The following is a 17,452-nucleotide window of genomic DNA, read 5'->3' as shown; positions in this document are numbered from 1 at the left end:
GAGGGGGTGAGTTTTGGAGAAGCTTCTCCAGCAAAGGTCATCTCAAAATCCGCTCACTACGTGAACCTCCAGATGCCACTGGAGCAGAACACGGCCAAGGAGATCTACCTCAGCCCATCCAAAGTGAAGGAATTTGAGCTCACTACGGGTATGAAGGAGCAGACTAAAGGTCTGGGACTCTCAGAGACAGTGGGTTTGGTAGGAGAATAAATGCTTTAATATGGGTTTAAAGATTGTATCCATAAATGTGCGTAGCATTAAATCTACTACGCGATGTGTTGCGACCTTGGACTACCTAGCCAAGGTCAAAGCTGACCTGTTGTTTCTGCAGGAGTGTGCGATACCGCACCTCAGCTCCTACAGGCAATGGTCACGATGGTGGTCCCACGGGCCATCGATCTGGTCGGGCGGAAACGACTCTCGTTCCTCCGGCCTGGGTATTCTGCTGCGGGGAGGCAACTTCACCGTCTCCGAGGTCAAGGAGGTGGTGGGCGGGCGACTCCTGGTAGCAGACGTAATGTACAAGAACGCTCCACTCCGGTTAATTAACGTGTACGGCCCGGCACAAGGGGCTGAGCGGCTGGAGGTTTTTCAGCAGCTCCCACTGCTGCTGGCGACCTCCAGGCCGGTCATTCTGGGCGGGGACTTCAACTGCATCATCGATGCGGCTGGACGATCCGGCAGGGCCGGAAGCAGATTGGACGCTACGTCCAGATCCCTGATGGAAACAGTTAAGGATGCCAAGCTGCACGACGTCTTCAGCAACCCTGCAGACGGAGCGCAGCGTAGATACACCTGGTCGCGGCCAGACGGGTCCATTCATTCCAGGATAGACTTCCTGTTTGTGTCCCGTGCATTCACAGTCAGATCCACCGACGTCAAGCCGGTGTTCTTCTCTGACCACTGCCTCCTACTGGCGGACTGCCACTTGGAGGAAGACCTGAGGGTGGGCAGGGGGGCATGGAAGCTAAATGTGCAACTGCTGACCCCAGAGAACATTGAGGAGCTCAAGAGGGATTACAAAGGTTGGAGAACCGTGAAACCCCTCTTTGAGTCCCTGACACACTGGTGGGAAGTGATCAAGGGAAGCATCAAGAGGTTTTTCATCCTCAAAGGCACCCAGAAAGCTAGAAAGGAACAGAGGGAAATGTCCCGACTCCAGGAAAAGATGCAGAATCTGCTCCGGCTGCGGTCGATGGGGGTCGATGTCAAGGAGGAGCTCCAAGAGGTGAAGGGCCAGCAAGCCTCGCACTTTGCCTCGGAGGCCTCCAAGATCATCTTCCGTTCCAGAGTCCGCTCCGTGGAGCAGGATGAGACGTGCTCACGTTTCTTCTTCCAAAAGGTACACAGAGAGCGCTCTGTGATCAGCAGCCTGAAGGAAGAAGACGGCTCAGTAAAGTCATCACGGTCCGACATTCTGAGGATCAGCAAATCCTTTTATGCCGGACTGTATGACGTGAAGCCCACGGACAGCACGGCCTCCCAGTCCTTCCTGTCCTCTATCACGGAGGTCCTAGACCACAGTACGCGGGAGAGCCTAGACAAACCGCTAACTCCTGACGAACTGACTAAGGCCCTCGAGTCCTTCGAGAAGAGTAAAACCCCCGGAAGCGACGGCCTGCCGGCGGAGTTGTATTCGGCTCTGTGGGACTTGATCGGCCCAGACCTGCTAGAAGTGTACGAGAGTATGCTCCTGGCCGGCAGCATGTCAGAATCCATGAGGAAAGGCATCATCACCCTCATCTACAAGCACAAGGGGGAAAGGGAGGAAATTAGAAATTGGCGACCCATTTCACTGTTGAATATGGACTATAAGATTCTGTCCAAGGTCATCGCCAACCGGGTCAAATCCGCTCTGGAATTGGTGATTCACCCTGACCAGACCTGCTCTGTGCCAGGCAGGAAGATCTCTGACAGCCTGGCGCTGCTCAGGGATACGATTGCCTATGTACAGGACAGGGGTGTGGATACCTGCCTCATCAGCTTGGATCAGGAGAAGGCCTTTGACAGAATATCGCACACCTACATGGGGGATGTGCTCTCCAAAATGGGCTTTGGGGAGGGAATTCGAAATTGGATCCAACTGCTCTACACTAACATCAGTAGCGCAGTCTCAATCAATGGGTGGGAAACAGATAGCTTTCCGATTAAATCTGGAGTCAGGCAGGGCTGCCCTCTCTCGCCTGTCCTTTTTGTGTGCTGCATAGAACCCTTTGCCGAGTCCATCAGGAAGGATCCGGGCATAAGAGGAGTGACGATCCCAGGCAGTGGAGGCACTCAGGTAAAAGCCTCCCTGTACATGGACGACGTCGCCGTCTTCTGCTCGGATCCGCTGTCGGTGCGCAGACTGATGCACGTCTGCGACCAGTTCGAACTGGCCTCGGGAGCCAAGGTAAATCGTGGGAAGAGCGAGGCCATGTTCTTTGGGAACTGGGCTGACCGATCCTTTGTCCCCTTCACTGTCAGGGCTGACGGCCTGAAGGTGCTGGGGATATGGTTCGGAGGGACCGGGGCATGCGTTAGAAACTGGAAGGAGCGAGTGGCTATGGTGAAAAGGAAACTGGGCATGTGGGAGCGACGCTCCCTCTCCATTGCGGGTAAGAACCTGGTCATCAGGTGTGAGGTACTCTCGCTGTTGCTGTACGTGGCGCAGGTCTGGCCCATTCCACACTCCTGCGCGATGGCGATCACTCGAGCCATCTTCCGCTTTATCTGGAGGTCGAAAATGGATCGTGTCTGCAGGGACGCGATGTACAAGCCTCTAGATAAAGGGGGAAAAAACGTGCCCAACATCGCCCTCATACTGATGGCCACCTTTGTGTGCGGCTGCATCAAGCGGTGCGTAGACCCTCAGTACGCAAACACCAAGTGTCACTACGTGCTGAGGTTCTACCTGTCCCCGGTGTTGCGAAGGATGGGTCTGGCCACGCTGCCGCGGAACGCTCCAAGTAGTTGGACCGTGCCGTACCACCTGTCCCTGGTGGAAAAATTTATGCAGAAAAACACCTTTGACCACAAGTCCATCAGGCAGTGGTCAGCACGTAACGTCCTAGAGGCCCTGAGGGATAAGGAGAGGGTGGACCCTGTGGGATGGTTCCCCGAGCAGACTGTTAAAGTCATTTGGCAGAATGCCTCATCGCCAGAACTTTCCAACAAGCACCAAGACGTAGCTTGGCTGGTGGTGAGAAAGGCCCTCCCCGTCAGATCCTTCCTACACGCCAGGAGTCTCACCCCCTCTGCACGATGCCCTCGAGGTGGCTGTGGTGGGGAAGAGACCGTTGTTCACCTCCTTGTGGATTGTGCCTTTGCAAAGAAAGTCTGGAGAGAGATGCAGTGGTTGCTGTCGAGGTTCATCCCGAGCAGTTCTGTGACACAGGACTCTGTGCTCTACGGGCTGTTCCCAGGGACACACACCGAGACAAACATCAACTGCAGCTGGAGGATCATCAACTCGGTGAAAGACGCGCTTTGGTCTGCCCGAAACTTGTTGGTCTTCCAGCACAAAGAGTTGTCCCCGACCGATTGTTGCGGACTGGCACAATCCAAAGTCCAGGACTACGTGCTGAGGGACGCACTAAAGCTTGGGGCAGCTGCCGCAAAGGCGCAATGGGGAAGGGTCGCTGTCTAAGACCTTTCTACCACAGCGCACCGAGAGACTGGGAACTGTTTAGAGCCCCTCGGGCTGTACAGATCAAAATGAAAGGCTGTAAATGACTGTAATATTGTTTGTACTGATGCACCTGGTGATACATTTTGTAAAAGTTTAACCTGGATTGTACCCTTGTAATGTTGTTTTTGAAATGGTTTTGAATGTGATTGAAGATTTTTATGAATAAAGTATATTTTTACAAAAAAAAAAAAAAAAAAAAAAAATTCTGGGAGAAGATCAGCCCATCCAAAGTGAAGGAATTTGAGCTCACTACGGGTATGAAGGAGCAGACTAAAGGTCTGGGACTCTCAGAGACAGTGGGTTTGGTAGGAGAATAAATGCTTTAAAATGGGTTTAAAGATTGTATCCATAAATGTGCGTAGCATTAAATCTACTACGCGATGTGTTGCGACCTTGGACTACCTAGCCAAGGTCAAAGCTGACCTGTTGTTTCTGCAGGAGTGTGCGATACCGCACCTCAGCTCCTACAGACAATGGTCACGATGGTGGTCCCACGGGCCATCGATCTGGTCGGGCGGAAACGACTCTCGTTCCTCCGGCCTGGGTATTCTGCTGCGGGGAGGCAACTTCACCGTCTCCGAGGTCAAGGAGGTGGTGGGCGGGCGACTCCTGGTAGCAGACGTAATGTACAAGAACGCTCCACTCCGGTTAATTAACGTGTACGGCCCGGCACAAGGGGCTGAGCGGCTGGAGGTTTTTCAGCAGCTCCCACTGCTGCTGGCGACCTCCAGGCCGGTCATTCTGGGCGGGGACTTCAACTGCATCATCGATGCGGCTGGACGATCCGGCAGGGCCGGAAGCAGATTGGACGCTACGTCCAGATCCCTGATGGAAACAGTTAAGGATGCCAAGCTGCACGACGTCTTCAGCAACCCTGCAGACGGAGCGCAACGTAGATACACCTGGTCGCGGCCAGACGGGTCCATTCGTTCCAGGATAGACTTCCTGTTTGTGTCCCGTGCATTCACAGTCAGATCCACCGAGGTCAAGCCGGTGTTCTTCTCTGACCACTGCCTCCTACTGGCGGACTGCCACTTGGAGGAAGACCTGAGGGTGGGCAGGGGGGCATGGAAGCTAAATGTGCAACTGCTGACCCCAGAGAACATTGAGGAGCTCAAGAGGGATTACAAAGGTTGGAGAACCGTGAAACCCCTCTTTGAGTCCCTGACACACTGGTGGGAAGTGATCAAGGGAAGCATCAAGAGGTTTTTCATCCTCAAAGGCACCCAGAAAGCTAGAAAGGAACAGAGGGAAATGTCCCGACTCCAGGAAAAGATGCAGAATCTGCTCCGGCTGCAGTCGATGGGGGTGGATGTCAAGGAGGAGCTCCAAGAGGTGAAGGGCCAGCAAGCCTCGCACTTTGCCTCGGAGGCCTCCAAGATCATCTTCCGTTCCAGAGTCCGCTCCGTGGAGCAGGATGAGACGTGCTCACGTTTCTTCTTCCAAAAGGTACACAGAGAGCGCTCTGTGATCAGCAGCCTGAAGGAAGAAGACGGCTCAGTAAAGTCATCACGGTCCGACATTCTGAGGATCAGCAAATCCTTTTATGCCGGACTGTATGACGTGAAGCCCACGGACAGCACGGCCTCCCAGTCCTTCCTGTCCTCTATCACGGAGGTCCTAGACCACAGTACGCGGGAGAGCCTAGACAAACCGCTAACTCCTGACGAACTGACTAAGGCCCTCGAGTCCTTCGAGAAGAGTAAAACCCCCGGAAGCGACGGCCTGCCGGCGGAGTTGTATTCGGCTCTGTGGGACTTGATCGGCCCAGACCTGCTAGAAGTGTACGAGAGTATGCTCCTGGCCGGCAGCATGTCAGAATCCATGAGGAAAGGCATCATCACCCTCATCTACAAGCACAAGGGGGAAAGGGAGGAAATTAGAAATTGGCGACCCATTTCACTGTTGAATATGGACTATAAGATTCTGTCCAAGGTCATCGCCAACCGGGTCAAATCCGCTCTGGAATTGGTGATTCACCCTGACCAGACCTGCTCTGTGCCAGGCAGGAAGATCTCTGACAGCCTGGCGCTGCTCAGGGATACGATTGCCTATGTACAGGACAGGGGTGTGGATACCTGCCTCATCAGCTTGGATCAGGAGAAGGCCTTTGACAGAATATCGCACACCTACATGGTAGATGTGCTCTCCAAAATGGGCTTTGGGGAGGGAATTCGAAATTGGATCCAACTGCTCTACACTAACATCAGTAGCGCAGTCTCAATCAATGGGTGGGAAACAGATAGCTTTCCGATTAAATCTGGAGTCAGGCAGGGCTGCCCTCTCTCGCCTGTCCTTTTTGTGTGCTGCATAGAACCCTTTGCCGAGTCCATCAGGAAGGATCCGGGCATAAGAGGAGTGACGATCCCAGGCAGTGGAGGCACTCAGGTAAAAGCCTCCCTGTACATGGACGACGTCGCCGTCTTCTGCTCGGATCCGCTGTCGGTGCGCAGACTGATGCACGTCTGCGACCAGTTCGAACTGGCCTCGGGAGCCAAGGTAAATCGTGGGAAGAGCGAGGCCATGTTCTTTGGGAACTGGGCTGACCGATCCTTTGTCCCCTTCACTGTCAGGGCTGACGGCCTGAAGGTGCTGGGGATATGGTTCGGAGGGACCGGGGCATGCGTTAGAAACTGGAAGGAGCGAGTGGCTATGGTGAAAAGGAAACTGGGCATGTGGGAGCGACGCTCCCTCTCCATTGCGGGTAAGAACCTGGTCATCAGGTGTGAGGTACTCTCGCTGTTGCTGTACGTGGCGCAGGTCTGGCCCATTCCACACTCCTGCGCGATGGCGATCACTCGAGCCATCTTCCGCTTTATCTGGAGGTCGAAAATGGATCGTGTCTGCAGGGACGCGATGTACAAGCCTCTAGATAAAGGGGGAAAAAACGTGCCCAACATCGCCCTCATACTGATGGCCACCTTTGTGTGTGGCTGCATCAAGCGGTGCGTAGACCCTCAGTACGCAAACACCAAGTGTCACTACGTGCTGAGGTTCTACCTGTCCCCGGTGTTGCGAAGGATGGGTCTGGCCACGCTGCCGCGGAACGCTCCAAGTAGTTGGACCGTGCCGTACCACCTGTCCCTGGTGGAAAAATTTATGCAGAAAAACACCTTTGACCACAAGTCCATCAGGCAGTGGTCAGCACGTAACGTCCTAGAGGCCCTGAGGGATAAGGAGAGGGTGGACCCTGTGGGATGGTTCCCCGAGCAGACTGTCAAAGTCATTTGGCAGAATGCCTCATCGCCAGAACTTTCCAACAAGCACCAAGACGTAGCTTGGCTGGTGGTGAGAAAGGCCCTCCCCGTCAGATCCTTCCTACACGCCAGGAGTCTCACCCCCTCTGCACGATGCCCTCGAGGTGGCTGTGGTGGGGAAGAGACCGTTGTTCACCTCCTTGTGGATTGTGCCTTTGCAAAGAAAGTCTGGAGAGAGATGCAGTGGTTGCTGTCGAGGTTCATCCCGAGCAGTTCTGTGACACAGGACTCTGTGCTCTACGGGCTGTTCCCAGGGACACACACCGAGACAAACATCGACTGCAGCTGGAGGATCATCAACTCGGTGAAAGAGGCGCTTTGGTCTGCCCGAAACTTGTTGGTCTTCCAGCACAAAGAGTTGTCCCCGACCGATTGTTGCGGACTGGCACAATCCAAAGTCCAGGACTACGTGCTGAGGGACGCACTAAAGCTTGGGGCAGCTGCCGCAAAGGCGCAATGGGGAAGGGTCGCTGTCTAAGACCTTTCTACCACAGCGCACCGAGAGACTGGGAACTGTTTAGAGCCCCTCGGGCTGTACAGATCAAAATGAAAGGCTGTAAATGACTGTAATATTGTTTGTACTGATGCACCTGGTGATACATTTTGTAAAAGTTTAACCTGGATTGTACCCTTGTAATGTTGTTTTTGAAATGGTTTTGAATGTGATTGAAGATTTTTATGAATAAAGTATATTTTTACAAAAAAAAAAAAAAAAAAAATTCTGGGAGAAGATCGCTTCTCGGCCTTTTGGCTAAGATCAAGTGTTGCAGGGGCGACACCATGGTCCTGCCAAGGCAAGGTCGGGATGGAAGGGCGATAACCAATCGCAATCCAAATCCATACCGTGGATTACCTATCACCGTTCGAGTCACGGTGAACCACAGCGAAGGAGGATCACCTATGGATCGGGGCTTCTTCACCAGGAGGATCCTGTTGAAGGCGTGCGGCTTCCAAGCTACGGAGATCTTCACCCTGCACGACTCCCGCAAAGGTGGTTATTTTGACGTCACGTTCAAGCGAGTGGCAGACTGCGTCCGGCTCCTGAGGGTGTTCGAGGAGAAGAGAGACCTGCCGGAGATGAAGATCCTGACGGCGGAGCCGCACTTTTCTCTGCCTTTGCAACGGGAACGTGAGGTGATGGTGCATGTGTACAACCCCTTCGTCCCTGTCGCCGACGTGGTCACCTTCCTCACCAGGTACTTCGATAAGGTGGGGAGCGGCACCGAGATTCGAGACGACTTGGGGATCTGGACAGGCAAACGCCTGTTTAAGGTCACGCTAAAGACCGATGGTAAGGGAGCCATTTTCCACCCTCCCTCCAGTTTCGCTATCGGGGGAAACCGGGGCTACCTGGTCTACGCTGGGCAACCCAAGCATTGTCGCTCATGCGGCAAGGCTGGTCATGTGGCGGCCAACTGCAGCGCCTCCCTCTGCAAGATCTGCAAACAGGAAGGGCACCAGACAAAAGACTGCAAACAGGCCAAGTGCTGCAACCTGTGTGGCGAGGCAAGTCACCTCTACAGGACCTGCCCCAAACGCTGCCGTACTTACGCACAGGCAGCCAAAGCCGACCAGGGGGAAGCAGAAGAAAGGTTCCGTGTCACTCCAACCACCAAGGCCCCCAGGGAGCTCAACGGGACAAAGGAGGACACAGAGAGAGACAAGGTGGAGAAAGAGATTGAGGCAACAGAGAGCCAATCAACAGCACTACCCCCTGAACCTCCCAGTCCTCAGGAATCAATGGAGGAGGAGGCAGCAGTGGAAAAGCAGCAGGGGGAGTGGCGGACGGTGAAGAACAAGAAAAGTAAGAGGGAGCGAAGAAGAAGCAAAGGCGTTTCCCAGAGAAGCGGCAAGAGGCGTCTCCCATCCGACACGGATGACAAGGGCAGCAGCTCTTCGGATGATGAAGTGCCAGAGCGGCACCGACAGAAGAGGCGGCAAAGCTCCAGGGCGTTGGAGGACGAGACACCCGAGCTCCAGAAAATTGGAGACAACAAGGAGACCAGCGCACCCCAACTTTGCCTGCAACCTGAGGAGGCCAGTGCACCACAGCCCCTGGAATCTGGGAGCAGTGAGGCAATCATCGCACCCCAGCTCCAGGAAGCCGGGAACAGCAACACCCCAGAGGGGGTGAGTTTTGGAGAAGCTTCTCCAGCAAAGGTCATCTCAAAACCCGCTCTCCACGTGAACCTCCAGATGCCACTGGAGCAGAACACGGCCAAGGAGATCTACCTCAGCCCATCCAAAGTGAAGGAATTTGAGCTCACTACGGGTATGAAGGAGCAGACTAAAGGTCTGGGACTCTCAGAGACAGTGGGTTTGGTAGGAGAATAAATGCTTTAAAATGGGTTTAAAGATTGTATCCATAAATGTGCGTAGCATTAAATCTACTACGCGATGTGTTGCGACCTTGGACTACCTAGCCAAGGTCAAAGCTGACCTGTTGTTTCTGCAGGAGTGTGCGATACCGCACCTCAGCTCCTACAGGCAATGGTCACAATGGTGGTCCCACGGGCCATCGATCTGGTCGGGCGGAAACGACTCTCGTTCCTCCGGCCTGGGTATTCTGCTGCGGGGAGGCAACTTCACCGTCTCCGAGGTCAAGGAGGTGGTGGGCGGGCGACTCCTCGTAGCAGACGTAATGTACAAGAACGCTCCACTCCGGTTAATTAACGTGTATGGCCCGGCACAAGGGGCTGAGCGGCTGGAGGTTTTTCAGCAGCTCCCACTGCTGCTGGCGACCTCCAGGCCGGTCATTCTGGGCGGGGACTTCAACTGCATCATCGATGCGGCTGGACGATCCGGCAGGGCCGGAAGCAGATTGGACGCTACGTCCAGATCCCTGATGGAAACAGTTAAGGATGCCAAGCTGCACGACGTCTTCAGCAACCCTGCAGACGGAGCGCAGCGTAGATACACCTGGTCGCGGCCAGACGGGTCCATTCGTTCCAGGATAGACTTCCTGTTTGTGTCCCGTGCATTCACAGTCAGATCCACCGACGTCAAGCCGGTGTTCTTCTCTGACCACTGCCTCCTACTGGCGGACTGCCACTTGGAGGAAGACCTGAGGGTGGGCAGGGGGGCATGGAAGCTAAATGTGCAACTGCTGACCCCAGAGAACATTGAGGAGCTCAAGAGGGATTACAAAGGTTGGAGAACCGTGAAACCCCTCTTTGAGTCCCTGACACACTGGTGGGAAGTGATCAAGGGAAGCATCAAGAGGTTTTTCATCCGCAAAGGCACCCAGAAAGCTAGAAAGGAACAGAGGGAAATGTCCCGACTCCAGGAAAAGATGCAGAATCTGCTCCGGCTGCAGTCGATGGGGGTCGATGTCAAGGAGGAGCTCCAAGAGGTGAAGGGCCAGCAAGCCTCGCACTTTGCCTCGGAGGCCTCCAAGATCATCTTCCGTTCCAGAGTCCGCTCCGTGGAGCAGGATGAGACGTGCTCACGTTTCTTCTTCCAAAAGGTACACAGAGAGCGCTCTGTGATCAGCAGCCTGAAGGAAGAAGACGGCTCAGTAAAGTCATCACGGTCCGACATTCTGAGGATCAGCAAATCCTTTTATGCCGGACTGTATGACGTGAAGCCCACGGACAGCACGGCCTCCCAGTCCTTCCTGTCCTCTATCACGGAGGTCTTAGACCACAGTACGCGGGAGAGCCTGGACAAACCGCTAACTCCTGACGAACTGACTAAGGCCCTCGAGTCCTTCGAGAAGAGTAAAACCCCCGGAAGCGACGGCCTGCCGGCGGAGTTGTATTCGGCTCTGTGGGACTTGATCGGCCCAGACCTGCTAGAAGTGTACGAGAGTATGCTCCTGGCCGGCAGCATGTCAGAATCCATGAGGAAAGGCATCATCACCCTCATCTACAAGCACAAGGGGGAAAGGGAGGAAATTAGAAATTGGCGACCCATTTCACTGTTGAATGTGGACTATAAGATTCTGTCCAAGGTCATCGCCAACCGGGTCAAATCCGCTCTGGAATTGGTGATTCACCCTGACCAGACCTGCTCTGTGCCAGGCAGGAAGATCTCTGACAGCCTGGCGCTGCTCAGGGATACGATTGCCTATGTACAGGACAGGGGTGTGGATACCTGCCTCATCAGCTTGGATCAGGAGAAGGCCTTTGACAGAATATCGCACACCTACATGGGGGATGTGCTCTCCAAAATGGGCTTTGGGGAGGGAATTCGAAATTGGATCCAACTGCTCTACACTAACATCAGTAGCGCAGTCTCAATCAATGGGTGGGAAACAGATAGCTTTCCGATTAAATCTGGAGTCAGGCAGGGCTGTCCTCTCTCGCCTGTCCTTTTCGTGTGCTGCATAGAACCCTTTGCCGAGTCCATCAGGAAGGATCCGGGCATAAGAGGAGTGACGATCCCAGGCAGTGGAGGCACTCAGGTAAAAGCCTCCCTGTACATGGACGACGTCGCCGTTTTCTGCTCGGATCCGCTGTCGGTGCGCAGACTGATGCACGTCTGCGACCAGTTCGAACTGGCCTCGGGAGCCAAGGTAAATCGTGGGAAGAGCGAGGCCATGTTCTTTGGGAACTGGGCTGACCGATCCTTTGTCCCCTTCACTGTCAGGGCTGACGGCCTGAAGGTGCTGGGGATATGGTTCGGAGGGACCGGGGCATGCGTTAGAAACTGGAAGGAGCGAGTGGCTATGGTGAAAAGGAAACTGGGCATGTGGGAGCGATGCTCCCTCTCCATTGCGGGTAAGAACCTGGTCATCAGGTGTGAGGTACTCTCGCTGTTGCTGTACGTGGCGCAGGTCTGGCCCATTCCACACTCCTGCGCGATGGCGATCACTCGAGCCATCTTCCGCTTTATCTGGAGGTCGAAAATGGATCGTGTCTGCAGGGACGCGATGTACAAGCCTCTAGATAAAGGGGGAAAAAACGTGCCCAACATCGCCCTCATACTGATGGCCACCTTTGTGTGTGGCTGCATCAAGCGGTGCGTAGACCCTCAGTACGCAAACACCAAGTGTCACTACGTGCTGAGGTTCTACCTGTCCCCGGTGTTGCGAAGGATGGGTCTGGCCACGCTGCCGCGGAACGCTCCAAGTAGTTGGACCGTGCCGTACCACCTGTCCCTGGTGGAAAAATTTATGCAGAAAAACACCTTTGACCACAAGTCCATCAGGCAGTGGTCAGCACGTAACGTCCTAGAGGCCCTGAGGGAAAAGGAGAGGGTGGACCCTGTGGGATGGTTCCCCGAGCAGACTGTCAAAGTCATTTGGCAGAATGCCTCATCGCCAGAACTTTCCAACAAGCACCAAGACGTAGCTTGGCTGGTGGTGAGAAAGGCCCTCCCCGTCAGATCCTTCCTACACGCCAGGAGTCTCACCCCCTCTGCACGTTGCCCTCGAGGTGGCTGTGGTGGGGAAGAGACCGTTGTTCACCTCCTTGTGGATTGTGCCTTTGCAAAGAAAGTCTGGAGAGAGATGCAGTGGTTGCTGTCGAGGTTCATCCCGAGCAGTTCTGTGACACAGGACTCTGTGCTCTACGGGCTGTTCCCAGGGACACACACCGAGACAAACATCGACTGCAGCTGGAGGATCATCAACTCGGTGAAAGACGCGCTTTGGTCTGCCCGAAACTTGTTGGTCTTCCAGCACAAAGAGTTGTCCCCGACCGATTGTTGCGGACTGGCACAATCCAAAGTCCAGGACTACGTGCTGAGGGACGCACTAAAGCTTGGGGCAGCTGCCGCAAAGGCGCAATGGGGAAGGGTCGCTGTCTAAGACCTTTCTACCACAGCGCACCGAGAGACTGGGAACTGTTTAGAGCCCCTCGGGCTGTACAGATCAAAATGAAAGGCTGTAAATGATTGTAATATTGTTTGTACTGATGCACCTGGTGATACATTTTGTAAAAGTTTAACCTGGATTGTACCCTTGTAATGTTGTTTTTGAAATGGTTTTGAATGTGATTGAAGATTTTTTATGAATAAAGTATATTTTTACAAAAAAAAAAAAAAATAAATTCTGGGAGAAGTCACCGCCAGTGGTCAGCACGTAACGTCCTAGAGGCCCTGAGGGAAAAGGAGAGGGTGGACCCTGTGGGATGGTTCCCCGAGCAGACTGTCAAAGTCATTTGGCAGAATGCCTCATCGCCAGAACTTTCCAACAAGCACCAAGACGTAGCTTGGCTAGTGGTGAGAAAGGCCCTCCCCGTCAGATCCTTCCTACACGCCAGGAGTCTCACCCCCTCTGCACCTTGCCCTCGAGGTGGCTGTGGTGGGGAAGAGACCGTTGTTCACCTCCTTGTGGATTGTGCCTTTGCAAAGAAAGTCTGGAGAGAGATGCAGTGGTTGCTGTCGAGGTTCATCCCGAGCAGTTCTGTGACACAGGACTCTGTGCTCTACGGGCTGTTCCCAGGGACACACACCGAGACAAACATCAACTGCAGCTGGAGGATCATCAACTCGGTGAAAGACGCGCTTTGGTCTGCCCGAAACTTGTTGGTCTTCCAGCACAAAGAGTTGTCCCCGACCGATTGTTGCGGACTGGCACAATCCAAAGTCCAGGACTACGTGCTGAGGGACGCACTAAAGCTTGGGGCAGCTGCCGCAAAGGTGCAATGGGGAGGGGTCGCTGTCTAAGACCTTTCTGCCACAGCGCACCGAGAGACTGGGAACTGTTTAGAGCCCCTCGGGCTGTACAGCTCAAAATGAAAGGCTGTAAATGATTGTAATATTGTTTGTACTGATGCACCTGGTGATACATTTTGTAAAAGTTTAACCTGGATTGTACCCTTGTAACGGTGTTTTTGAAATGGTTTGGAATGTGATTGAAGATATTTTATGAATAAAGTATATTTTTACAAAAAAAAAAAATTCTGGGAGAAGTCACCGCAGACACCGCGACTCAGAAGGGAATCGAGGAGAAGGGCTCTTGCACTCAACAGGAGGAAGAGCATCCAACAGAGGGTGCTAGTGAGAAGTAGGTGCTAGGGAGGTAGAAATGGTGTTTTTGGAATGGTTTGGAATGTGATTGAAGATATTTTATGAATAAAGTATATTTTTGCAAAAAAAAAAGGTTATGATTCAGTTGTACAGGGCATTGGTGAGACCACATTTGGAGTATTGTGTACAGTATTGTTCACCGTATTTAAGGAAGGATGTAAATGTGTTGGAAACAGTTCAGAGAAGATTTACCAGAATAATACCTGGAATGGGTGGGTTGTCTTATGAGGAAAGGTTGGATAGACTAGGCTTGTATCCGCTGGAGTTTGGAAGAGTAAGAGGTGACTTGATTGAAACATATAAGATCCGAGGGAACAGGATGGATGTAGAGAGGATGTTTCCTCTTGTGGGAGAATCTAGAACTAGGGGTCACTCTTTAAAAATAAGGGGTCGTCCATTTAAAACAGAGATGAGGTGAAATTCTTTCACTCAGAGGGTCGTGAGTCTTTGGAACTCTCTTCCTGAAAAGGTGGTGGAAGCAGGGTCTTTGAGTATTTTTAAGGCAGAAGTGGATAGATTCTTGGTAAGCAAGGGGGTGATAGGTTATCATGGGTAGATGGAATGCAGATTTCAGGTTACTATCAGGTCAGCCATGATCTTATTAAATGGTGGAGCAGGCTTGAGGGGCTGAATGGCCTACTCCTGCTCCTTGTTCGTATGTAAGAACAAAAATAATTAAAAGTTCTTTAATATCTGAGTAAATTCTATTTGAATATGGGTGTTAGCTCACTTCACCCCAATACCTCCTCTCTTCCCAAGTCTATATGACTAACCAGCGCAGTCACTCACCTCTATTCTACTTAGAGCTGTTTCTGGTGGTTCATCAGGTCTGTAAGGAAGGTCGCAGGGTAAAAGAAGTTCTTGCACCGCTACGGACTTCACCAGGAGTGTCAGTGTGGTGGAAGGCAGTATGACGTAATAGGAGTCAACATGAACAGACCAAGTGGGTCCCATTACCTGAGGTTCAGATCGAGCTAGAAGCATCCAATCTCTTTTCTATGAAATGAAAAGAAGAAAATGGGCTAATATTTGCACATTCCCAAAGCACTTTGCAGCCAATTAAAAGGTGCAGTCATTGCTGTAATGTAGGAAATGCAACAGCCAATTTGCACACAGCAACATCCCAAACACAGCAATGTGTTGATGGCCAGATAATTTGATTTTAATGATTTTGTTGAGGGTTAAATATTGCCAGGACATAGATGAGAACCATCCAGCTTTTCCGTGAAATATTGTCATGGGATTTTTTTACATCCACTTGAAAGGGTAGACTTAATCTTATTTGAAAGACAGCAGCTCCATAGTATGGCACTCCCAATCTATATTATTTGTTCAAATTCCTGGATTGCAGCATGAACCTACAACTTTCTGATTCAGGTAAGAGAGTGCTATCACTGAGGCGCAGATGAAAATCTGCAGATTTCAAACTAAACTAACAATATTATTTCCCACGAAGCCAATGGTGAAATTGTTGACTATCTACAGGTGAGCCCCTGTTAACATGGTTTCAACCACATGAATTAATTTTAGTAGAAAACATCTTAGGTGCGATACAGGTAAATGTATTTCACATATGTATATTTACTGGTCAAATATCTACCAGCATTCAGTGTGAAATTTCCCAGTTATTCTCTTTCACCAAGGTTTACAATTCTGGCACAGCCTTGTCAGGTCAAGTTTAGAAAGAAGTTGGGTGGCGTGGGTAGACAAAATAACAATGCAAAAAAGGATTGATTAGGTTGGTCAGAGAAAGCGGACCCGAGAGTCAGAGACAGTGACCCACAAGTAAAGGTGCCAGTGGGGACTAGAGTCAGTGGGAGACAAAAACAGTGAACTTGAGGGAAACTAGTGCCAGAGAACAACAGGTAAAAGGGGTGCCAGGGAGTCAGTATGAGAGAGATACAGAAAGACAAAACAGCACAGGAGAGCAACAGATAAAATTGGCAAAAGGGAGTCAGTAGGAAACAGACAGAGAGCATGAGAGAAAGAGAGTCAGATGAAAAACAGTGCCAGCAACCCACAAGATTTTTTTTATTCATTCATGGGATGTGGGCTTTGCTGGCTGGGTCAGCATTTATTGCCCATCCCTAGTTGCCCTTGAGAAGGTGGTGGTGAGCTGCCTTCTTGAACTGCTGCAGTCTATGTGGTGTAGGTACACCTAGAGTGCTGTTAGAGACAGAGTTCCAGGATTTTGACCCAGCGACAGTGAAGGAATGGTGATATATTTCCAAGTCAGGATGGTGACTGACTTGGAGGGGAACTTCTAGATGGTGGTGTTCCTATCTATCTGCAGCCCTTATCCTTCTAGATGGTAGTGATCGTAGGTTTGGAAGGTGCTGTCTAAAGAGCCTTGGTGAATTTCTGCAGTGCATCTTGTGGATGGTGCACACTGCTGCTACTGGGCATTGATGGTGGAGGACGTGAATGTTTGTGGATGGGGTGCCAATCAAGCGGGCTGATTTGTCCTGGATGGTGTCAAGCTTCTTGAGAGTTGTGGGAGCTGCACTCATCCAGGCAAGTGGAGAGTATTCCAGCATACTCCTGACTTGTGCCTTGTAGATGGTGGCCGGGCTTTGGGGAGTCAGGAGGTGAGTTACTCACCACAGGATTCCTAGCTTCTGACCTGCTCTTGTAGCCACAGTATTTATACGGCTAGTCCAGTTCAGTTTCTGGTCAATGGTGACCTCCATGATGTTGATAGTGGGGGATTCAGTGATGGTAATGCCATTGAACATCAAGGGGCGATGGTTGGATTTTCTCTTGTTGGAGATGGTCATTGCCTGGCACTTGTGTGGCGCGAATGTTACTTGCCACTTGTCAGCCTAAGCCTGGATGTTGTCCAAATCTTGCTGCATTTGGACATGGACTGCTTCAGTATCTGAGGAGTTGCGAATGGTGTTGAACATTGTGCAATCATTAGCGAACATTCCCACTTCTGACCTTATGATAGAAGGAAGGTCATTGATGAACCAGCTGAAGATGGTTGGGCTGAGGACTCTACCCTGAGGAACTCCTGCAGTGATGTCCTGGAGCTGAGATGATTGACCTCCAACAACCACAACCATCTTACTTTGTGCTAGATATGACTCCAACCAGTGGAGAGTTTTACCCCTGATTCCCACTGACTCCAGTTTTAGGGGTCCTTGATGCCACACTTGCTTCAAATGCTGCCTTGATGTCATAGGCAGTCACTCTCATCTCATCTTGGGAGTTCAGCTCTTTTGTCCATGTTTGAACCAAGGCTGTAATGAGGTCAGAAGCTGAGTGGTCCTGGTGGAACCCAAACTGGGCGTCAGTGAGCAGGTTGTTGCTAAGCATGTGCCGCTTGATAGCACTGTTGATGACCCTTTCCATTACTTTACTGATGATGGAGAGTAGACTGATGAGGCGGTAATTGGCTGGGTTGGATTTATCCTGCTTTTTGTTTACAGGACGTACCTGGGCAATTTTTCACATAGCCAGGTAGACGCCAGTGTGTTAGCTGTACTGGAACAGCATGGCAAGTTCTGGAGCACAAGTCTTCAGTATTATTGCTGGAATATTGTCAGGT

At 51.9% G+C, this 17,452-nt stretch overlaps 1 protein-coding gene across 1 annotated transcript in view; it reads right to left on the bottom strand.

The window, feature by feature from the left end:
• m1ap (meiosis 1 associated protein) overlaps window positions 1-17,452 on the bottom strand; it is a 115,933-nt gene that overhangs the window by 28,804 nt on the left and 69,677 nt on the right. Inside the window, exon 8 of the mRNA XM_078555710.1 lies at window positions 14,692-14,898. Within this exon, the coding sequence (XP_078411836.1) occupies window positions 14,692-14,898 (207 nt within the window). The remainder of the gene's footprint in view (window positions 1-14,691; window positions 14,899-17,452) is intronic.

Source organism: Cetorhinus maximus, chromosome 1, assembly GCF_964194155.1.
Source record: "Cetorhinus maximus chromosome 1, sCetMax3.hap1.1, whole genome shotgun sequence".
NCBI lineage: Eukaryota > Metazoa > Chordata > Chondrichthyes > Lamniformes > Cetorhinidae > Cetorhinus > Cetorhinus maximus.
This window is presented reverse-complemented; position numbering and strand designations above follow the sequence as displayed.